The 9220-nt window shown below is 53.5% G+C and overlaps 1 protein-coding gene across 1 annotated transcript; it reads left to right on the forward strand.

Moving 5' to 3' along the window:
- The first annotated feature begins 2193 nt into the window (after nt 1-2193).
- Nucleotides 2194-8599, forward strand: ITPA (inosine triphosphatase). Its single transcript, XM_051963827.1, has 8 exons — nt 2194-2998; nt 4428-4485; nt 4587-4651; nt 5379-5452; nt 6626-6657; nt 6830-6945; nt 7248-7324; nt 8390-8599. Exons 1-8 carry the CDS (start codon nt 2933-2935, stop codon nt 8535-8537), a joined length of 636 nt encoding a protein of 211 aa, XP_051819787.1. The 5' UTR covers nt 2194-2932; the 3' UTR covers nt 8538-8599.
- Nucleotides 8600-9220: the final 621 nt, after the last annotated feature.

Raw genomic sequence — 9220 nt, forward strand, 5'->3', positions numbered from 1 at the left:
CTTTTGTTCCAATTTTTCCCCTCCTTCCTCCCACCCCCTCTCCCCATGGCAGGTTAACCAATACATGTTAAATGTTAAAGTAGAAATTAAATACAATATTAGTGTACATGTCCAAACAGTTATTTTGCTAGAACCTCTTACTTTCTAAGGCCTTCTGTGAGGTTGCCCTCCTTCTTATCCCTCCGGCCCTGGGAACGAGAGGGGTCTCAGCTCCTGGTTTTAGCCAACCGTTCCAGGGGATCCCCTCGCTGCCTGATGTCTAACCTCACTGCTTCTTGCTGCAGGGCTTGTGACCCCTTCTGCTGTGCTGCGGGCTCCCTCCAAGGCAAAGGCTCCTTCCTCTGGGACCTCGGCTCTCTTGATAAGTCCGTATCTGACATTCTGCTAGCTTGGGATGGGGAGAGGCATTCTAATAGTCTAAAACATAAGCTCTTTTATCCTTATCAAATATTCTGATAAAGAGGGAGGGGTGGTTTTGCAGGACTGAGCTTTGAGCTGACAATTATAAATTGAAGCAGAACAATTAGGGAAATTGAGTCAGGACTGGGTCAGGATAATTAGGGAAACTGAGTCAAGACAATAAAAGAGAACTGTGGCACAACATGTGGGCTGCATATTGACTTATAAAGCAACATATTTATTTACTCTCTTCCAACTACTTATCTGTATAAAGTCAGATTTTCTTTGTATTTTGTTAGCCAAAATAATATATCCCAAGACACTGAATGCAGAAGCAGATTAATGGCAATCTACTTATCTTGTATTTAGCAAACATCAAAGAGATTTATAGAAAATATGTAAAACAATACTACTCATAATTTTTTGTTCTACAAGATATTTTTTCATTTTTAAAAATATCTGTGTTCATTAAATAATAATTTTAAATTTTAATGATTTAATTTCTATTGTGACAAATATTGACATAACTTCCATAAATAAAAGTTCTTTGGGCCCCTCAATACTTTTAAAGGGGTCTGAGACCAAAATGTTTGTGGCCAATGCTCTCTGTTGTCTGTGAATGTATGAGTCCATGAGAGAGGGAAAGGGAGTTGTTTTGACTCTTCATAAACTAACTGTAAATCTTTTGTTGTTGTTATTTTGCATTTTAAATAAATATGCCACATGTTCTATGTTGTTAGTCTGACTCATAACAAAGGAATTAAGGATGGTCCTCTACCTTTTTCACTGACTTACCATGAGCTATATAGAGTACTGAAAGTGTAAATTTAGTCTTTGATTCTTAATGAAAGACTATTATTATATGGAGCTTAAATCTGCCTCTTTGCAATTTCTATGGATTGCATAGAATTTATTTGTACCCTTTCAGGCCAAGCAAAAGGAATCTCTTTCCAATGACAGCCATTTACAAATCTGAAGACAGACTATGCAGTCCAATATCACCAAGTCCTTCAACCAATCTAATGACATCTGATTTGTCTTCCTCTGATTGCTCTCTAGCTTAACATTCTTCCTAAAACATAGCGTCCAGAATTGAAGCCATATTCTAAACCAGTGCTTCTCAAAGTATGGTTTAGAGAATCTTGGGATCTCTGAAACCCTTTTAGAGGGTCTACAAACTCAAAAATAGCTTTTGTTTCCAATATGGTAAATGTCTACAAAAATAACCCAGATAAACAAAAACGCTTTGGAGAGATCCTCAATAATTTTTAATAGGATAAAGATACTGAAAACAAAAGTTTGAGAACCGCTGCTCTAAACTGACCTGGGCACTAGCAATTTCTTCATTTTAGACTCCATACTTCTCTTGATGACATTTAAAATGGGATTCGGTTTTTTTGACTACCATGCTACTCATATTGAGCTGACCATCCACTTTTTTTCCCCGAGGAATTTAGCTACCTCTTCCATTCACACATACGAAATTAATTCTCAGAGTAAGTTGTCAACAATTTGTTAAGCGCCTACAAAATATCAACATCAGAAATAAAAAGGCAAAAATACTATCTGCCCTCACCAATGGGGGAGACAACATGAAAATAACTGTATAGGCAACATAAATACAGGATAAATTGGAAATCAACTAGTATTTATTAAGCAGCTACTATGTAGCCAGCACTGTGCTAAGCACAGAAAAAGATAGTTCCTGCCTTCCAGTTTACAATCTAATGAAGGACAAAACACGTATACCCAGAGCAAGCTAGACAGAATAAATAAGAAATAAATAAAAGAGGAAAGATTGCGGAATTAAAAGAGAAAACCTCCCTAGGAGGAGCTGGAGCTTAGCTGGGATTTCAAGGAATCCAGAGATTAAGAGATAATTAACAGAGGTGGAAATAGCATTAATAAAAGGTAAGGGATTTTAGCCGGGGGAAGAAAGCAGCCAAGGAGGTCGAAATGGAAAAGAAGGATCGCGTTCCGGGTGACGTCACGGGCGAGTTCACTCTCAGACACAAATCAAGGGCTTTTTATTCTGAACCCGGGATTATGTCCCTTCCACGGGAGGTGAGGACAGACGAAACTTTGCTTTTTTTGTGACCAGACCAAGTTTGATCTTCTGTGCGGGAGGAGAAGCCAGGCGGCATCCTTGGAAGCAGCGGCAGCCGAGCTTAGTCGTGCAAAAAGTGGTTAGGGTAAAGAATAGGAAATACAACTTTTGACTCCAACTGGAAAACACAGTAGGGGCCTTCCGGTTGGTCACCACGTGAGCGGAAGAAGGGAACCTTTTAGCCCCGGTCCTCGGGCTTCACGGACGGCTGTGAACGTTTCTCATCTTTGTGATTGGTCCATCAGCACGTCCTTAATTTTCCGGTTACGAAAGAGAGGGGCTTGTGGAAGCAAATGATCATGATTGGGTCACGTTAGACACGCCCCCTACCGTTGGACCCGCCTTTACCGCCTGCTTCCTTCCCATTGGTCCGAATAGTGCTACTCGCGGATTGGAGGAAGAGAACCCGGCTGAGTTGAAGAGCTGATGGCGGCGTCACTTGCGGGGAAGAAAGTTGTGTTCGTTACTGGAAATGCTAAGAAGCTAGAAGAGGTGATGGGCCCCGGGGAAAGGGAAAGGGGAAGCGGGAACTCCATCTGCTCCATCGTTTTGAGTGACGTCAGAGTGCGGCTAGGTGGGGTCAGAGGCCTCAAGGGCCACGTGCGCATGCGGTCGTAAACGGGGAGGGTGGCCGCGCGAGGCAGCCGCCCCGCCCCTTTCCTCTTTGGCTCCGCCCTCTCCACGGGAGTCTCGCTCCCTACCTCGAACCGGTTCCGTGAACCGAACACCGAGCGAAGCCCAGCCCGATGTAGTGGCTCTGGTTTAAAAGAACGCCCTCCTTCTGATCCTGCCTCTGACATTTCCTGGCCTTGTGCCCGTGGGCAGGCCTCAGGTGCCTCCTCTGGGAAATGGACGCACTGGACTAAATGACGTCCTGTGACCCCAGCTGGGCGTGGATCAGTTACCTTTCCTTAACGCGCTCGCTGGGCGTGAGGTGCAGCTAGCCGGCCTGGGGGAGGGCCCTGGCCCGTGGCGGAGCGTAATCAGCTCCACGAGGGCGGAGAAAACCCTGCGTTTGAATTCTCCCTCTTTGGCGGCAGTCGCTCGGCTCTAGTTGGCCAGTGTTTGTTAGGCACCGAGCTAAACGCTGGGGGAAACCCTGCAAACAAGCGTGCCCTGAGCGGCGCGGGATCGGTGAAAAGTTAATTAGGATTAATAAGAAATTAACTGGAACCAAAAGCGGGATCGGTGAGAAGTTAATTAGGGTTAGTAAGAAATTAACTGGAACCAAAAGCGGGATCGGTGAAAAGTTAATTAGGATTAATAAGAAATTAACTGGAACCAAAAGTTTGGGCGGATTTCCTGTAGAAAGCAGGATTTTATTTGGGACTTGAAGCCGGAGCGTCTGTGGTCGGGCGGAGGAGGGACGGTCACTGGACTGAAGCCGGAGGAAGGGCTCTGAAACGAAGGCAGATTTCGAACAGTCTGTGTGTTAGCCGCCTTTCTGTTTCCGAACAAGTGCACACAGAATACGGGCGCCTGGGGAGAGGCAGGCCCGGAGAGGCGGAAGAAGTGGGGGGTTTCTCTGGAAGGAGTAACCGAGAAGCTCGGTGCGGGGGAGGAGCGGATGGCCATCCTGGTGAGGGAGGCCGGTAGCGGGCGCAGACTGAGCTGAAGGGGAGCCCTGTGTGACCCGGCCCCAAAGGGGGTGGATTCTGGTTTTGGTCAGGCTATGCGGAAGAAGCATGTTTGAGAAGAGAAGGTTAAAGGCCTTTGGTGGACATCTGTCCTCTGTAGCAGATCGCTCCCTGCCTGGGGTCTTTGTGCAAGAAGAAGGGGAGGCCGGGGCAGCCAAGGCCAGGGGGGAGCAATGTTCCGAGCTCGGGGAGAGTCCGGCCTCGAGACCTGAGCAGGGGAGCTTGGGCTGGGGCGGCCAGAGCCTTCCGCGCAGCCATCCTCCCCTCTCCTCTCCTTCGGGCAGGTGGTCCAGATCCTGGGAGAGAAGTTCCCCTGCGACTTGGTCCCACAGAAAATTGACTGTAAGTGCTCACCTTCCCATTGCAAAGCCGTGCTTTTGCCAGGCGCCCCCTCCCCCCAGCAGGTCGCTTGTCATGTGTGCGTGTTTCTGTTTTTCCTGAAGTGCCGGAATACCAGGGGGAGCCGGATGAGATTTCCATCCAGAAATGCCGGGAAGCGGCCAGACAGGTAGGGTCCTGGTCCTCCGTGGGTGGGGAGTGAAACAGGCAGCGTCTGGAGCACCAGGAGCAGGAGCTCTGCGGCATCCTCCAGGCCGAGAAGTTGGCCCCCGAGTCTGCGGCCAGAGTCAGGGCCCAGCCCCGGGCCCCCTTCAGATCCCTGCCCCTCCTCTGCCCACAGACGGGCTCAGGGCTCTCCCCGGCTCGGCAGGGAGGGCCCAGGAGAGGCCCAGGGGCTGGCTGGGCCAGGGTCCCGGGAGACCTGGCTCCAAAGCTCCTCTGCCAGTTTGCCCATCTGGAAAGTGGGAACGATTTTGCATTGCCCACCTCACCAGTCTGCCGTGAGGAGGGAGGCGTCTGCCCTTGTGGGCCTGGTTAAATGGCTTCAGGAGACAGTGGTCCTCCTCCCAGGCCTGTCTGCACATGGGCAGGTTCTGGTTCTGGAAGTCACGCCTGATGCCGTCTCCAAAGGCCCGCTTCTGCCCGTGACTGGGGGCAGTGCCCTGGGCGCCTCATCTCTGAGCAGCCCCAAAATGCAGCCTCCTGGCCCAACCCCGAGGGCTGGGCTGCCCCTCCCTCCCCACGGAGGGAGCGACAGGTTCCATGGGCTCTTGTCTTTAGAGTGAGTCCCCCAGGCTCCCCAGGGCCGTGTCTGTGCTGGAGCCTGGATCATCGGGGGTACTCGGGTGTGAGCTGTGGGACGCGCGGGGTGTGACGGGGCTGTCTCGGTCCCGCAGGTCCAGGGGCCGGTCTTGGTGGAGGACACCTGCCTCTGCTTCAACGCCCTGGGGGGCCTCCCGGGCCCCTACATGTGAGTAAGCAGGAAACTGGTCCCCAGCAGCCCCCGGGGAGGGGGGTGTCGCCCTCTGCCCTGGGTCAGTGTTCAGAGCCAGAAAGGAGCGAGGGGTCCCCAGGCCTTTGTCCAAGGTCAGGTGACGGGCGCTGCTGAGCCATCTGGATCTTTGGCCCAGACCCTGGGGGGAAGGGGCAGGTCTTTCCCTTTCCGTCTCAGGCCCTTCTCAGAAGCAGCTGCGCCTCTGATCCTCCTGGCCTGTTCTCTCCCCCAACCTTCCTGAGGGGGTGAGGCGGCAACCCCAGAGATCGGGACTCGGAGGGAACCCGGGGTCTCCGCCCCTCTCCCCGGCCTTCTTTCTTCCTGGGGCAGAGACAGCCTTAGGGAGTCTCCTCCATTAGCCCGTGGGGCTTGTCAGGACCCGTGGGCCCGCTCCCTCTGGGCCTTGGTGTTCCCAGCTGTAAAATGACAAGACCCGGTGGTCTTTAAGACCCTTTTTAGTATCTAGACATAGTTCCCTGCATTGCCTTGCCCTGGGATCCCAGATCCCCCTTCTTGGAAAGGCGTCCCTGAGGCACCCAGGCAGAGCAGCGCGCAGGTCAGATCCGCAGGCGAGAAACCGAGTTCGAACCTGTGTCAGACACTGCCCGGGGCCGGGACCCGGTACCTCAAGTGTGAACCGAGGGGGATGGCACCGAGCCTCCCAAGGAGATGCTGCGTGTGAGGCACTTAGCTCAGTGCCCGGCCCATGGTGGGCGCTACATCAATGTGCGCTGTTGCCATCGGGAGCCAGGAAAAAGCCCCCCTTGTGTCCACTGGTCCCCCACTCGTGACTGCTGTGAAGGGCTCCCGAGTCTGTGCCTGCCACCTGTAAGAGTTCTCCCGGATGGAGCCCCCGGCTGGATGTCAGGACCTCTCAGCCCTTCCTCTGACCCACCTTAGACAAAGTCCTTCCCACCCTCCTCCGTCACACGGAGCGCTGAGACCTGGTGCCGACCCCTCGGAGGGGCTGGGGAGGCCCTGCTCTGGGAGGCGTTGTGGGGGAGGGCCAAGAGGAAGCCGCTTCAGGAGAAGCCCTCGCGCAGGGAGGGGCGGCGGGACAGCCCCTTTGTCCGGCAGGGTCCCGCCATGGGCCCGCTTTGCCCGACATGGCCTTCAGTCTCCCTTCTGAGCCTCCTCTTTGTCTTGCAGAAAATGGTTTCTGGAGAAGTTAAAGCCCGAAGGTAAGGGGCTGGTTGAGAGGGGAGGGAGCTCTGGGGGATGGGGCCCGGGCTCGGCCCCCACTCTCCGGCTTGCTGGGGGAGCCCGGGGGACCGGGCCGCGGCCCTCCCGGCCTTATGGGAAGGCAGGTTCCACGGGCTGGCCCCGCTCTGACCTTTTGGGTCCTCGACTTAGGGCTCTACCGCCTCCTTGCGGGCTTTGAGGACAAGTCGGCCTACGCGCTCTGCACCTTTGCACTCAGCACCGGGCAGCCCGAGGACCCCGTAGAGCTTTTCAAAGGCCAGACCTTTGTACGGGCACATGGGGGGGGCAAGAACGCAGGCAGGCCCGGGAGCGATTCCCAAACATACCACCAGGGGGCGACCTTCCCCTGGGCATGCCCCAGGCAGGAACGGGAGTTTGGGCAGAAAGGAGAGCTGAGCCAGGTGGGGCCGGGAAGAGAGAGGGGGCAGCTAGAGGGGCCCACCTAGAGACAGCAGTGGTGATCAAGAGCCAGGACCGGCGGGGCAGGTGAGGACAGCACAGGCGGAGGGGAGAGCTGCTTCTGGACTTTCTGGAGGCCGTTCCAGCTCCCGTTTTCTTTCTGCCCCAGGGCCAGATCGTGGAGCCCCGCGGTTGTCGGGACTTTGGCTGGGACCCTTGTTTCCAGCCTGACGGCTACGAGCAGACGTGAGTGGGGCTGAGCGGGGCCTGGGTTTGTGGGCGGCGCTGAGGCCGAGTGGGGGTCTGGGGCTCTGAGACGGTTCCTGGATCTTCTGCTGGCTCAGGAGCAGAAAGAGGCGTCTTATTTGAGCAGAGTGGGGAGGCATCTGGCTGCCATGTTTGAACAGTGGCCATCCCTAACATTGAGGAGTCGTCGTGATCCTTCACTCTCCTAAGCGAGTCATGGTCTGAAAACATCAGGGTTTGCAGGGATCTTCCATAGTAATCACTTAATCATTTATAGGGTTATTGGAGGAGAGGTCATGCAAGTTGGAACTGTGGCAGGCTGGGGCTAGAGCCCTGAGGTCTCTTTTTCTATAGAGCCTTAGGGGACTTGTCGGCTGGTTTTGGTGTGATGCTTCCTGAGGACTGGTGCTAGTGGGGCAGCTTTGCAGATGCCCATTTCCTCCTGAGCTCCCCAGTGGTCATTCACAGAGCCGCTGACCGTTTGCAAGCCCATCCTTCATGGCTGGTCTTTGGCTGAACTGACCCTAATGTTTTCAAGTCTTTCCCCCCAAAAGTCCACCTTGGAAAGAAAATGCTCACACCCCCCAGGCCCGGGGTGCCCAAGCAGTGTTCACAGGGCTGCTGCGAACAAACCCAGATTTCTGGCAGATTACACTGAACAAGAGCGCTAAAGACACTAAAATGGGCAGAGGAACTTGTAGTTGTGCGGTAGAAAAGAAAATTCTGTTTCCCTAAATCTGTACATCTTCAGACTTAAGTGTGGTGTGGTTGATGCAAAGCAGCCTCGGACTTGCGCCAAATCCTGCTTCCAAAACCAGCTTCATGGCCTTCTCTGAGCCCAGCGAGTTCTCTTGTTTGTAAAATGGGAAAATAATCCTCTCCCTCCCAGCCTCCTAGTTGTTACAAGGAAGGTTCTTTGTCAGCCTCAAAGCATTTGAGAAATAGTTCTTAGTAGTAATAACAGTGGGCCCACCCTGAGGGAAGCGGCAGGGTCTGTATGGACTGCTGCTCCTCACTGGGGGTCATCCTCTGTCTCTGAGGTCTCTCCCCCTCCCCCCCGTACAGGTATGCCGAGATGCCCAAAGCTGTAAAGAACACCATCTCTCACCGGTTCCGAGCCCTCCGTGAGCTACAGAGCTACTTCCTGCAGCCGGGCTCCCCGAGGGCCCAGGAGGGAGTGCCGCAGCGAGGGGAGGGGGAGGGGGCGGCATGAAGCGCCTCAAGGACCGGGTGGAGGGGCACGTGGGCCCTCCTGGATAAAAGTATTTCATTGATTCTTGCGGGTGGTGTCTGTCTTCTGAGAGATCACACCTCCAGATGCTGCATTCGGTCTTGGGATGACATATTTGAGGAAGGGAATTGACAGCCCGGCCAGCGTCCAAAGGAGGCCATGCCAAATGATGGAATTGGGGACATTTAGGCCAGAAAAGTCAGGACCACCTGAATAGCTTATCTTCCAAAGAGTGGTCATGGGAAGGGATTGTGAAATAGGCCATTTTTGCCAGTACACTAAAGGTGGCGCTGGGCCAGATTTTGGCTCTAGGGAAAGAGTGGAAGGTGAGGTCGGCAGGCTGGGTAAGCACTGTCAGGGCCATTGTGGAGAGCCTGTCTCGGGGTGGGGAGAGTAGGATGAGTGGACAAGTCCCTTCCAGTTCTTCAGTGGGATTTGAAGGAGTGGGATGGAGGTTCTTCCCCATGGCAGCCCCAACCCTATCCAGGATTAAAATAGAGATTTCAGGGGAAGGAGGGAACTCTACGGAGGCTCTTACTGACAAGCACCAATGAGTAAAGACCCCGATGTCTGAGAATTTCAGTGAAGACCCAGGCAAGGTCTTGCTGGGAGTGTCTGGTGGGTTCCCTCCACCGTTTACACAGCCAGCCCTTTGTTCATGTGCA

The sequence above is a fragment of the Antechinus flavipes genome, chromosome 6 (genome assembly GCF_016432865.1).
Source record: "Antechinus flavipes isolate AdamAnt ecotype Samford, QLD, Australia chromosome 6, AdamAnt_v2, whole genome shotgun sequence".
Lineage (NCBI taxonomy): Eukaryota > Metazoa > Chordata > Mammalia > Dasyuromorphia > Dasyuridae > Antechinus > Antechinus flavipes.

Excerpts from the sequence above, each read along its gene's own strand:
- ITPA (XM_051963827.1), top strand. The coding sequence starts at position 2,933 with ATGGCGGCGTCACTTGCGGGGAAGAAAGTTGTGTTCGTTACTGGAAAT. Across the intron at positions 4,486-4,586 it reads GGTCCCACAGAAAATTGACT|TGCCGGAATACCAGGGGGAG; the intron begins GTAAGTGCTCAC and ends TTTTTCCTGAAG. Across the intron at positions 6,946-7,247 it reads TTTTCAAAGGCCAGACCTTT|GGCCAGATCGTGGAGCCCCG; the intron begins GTACGGGCACAT and ends TTTCTGCCCCAG.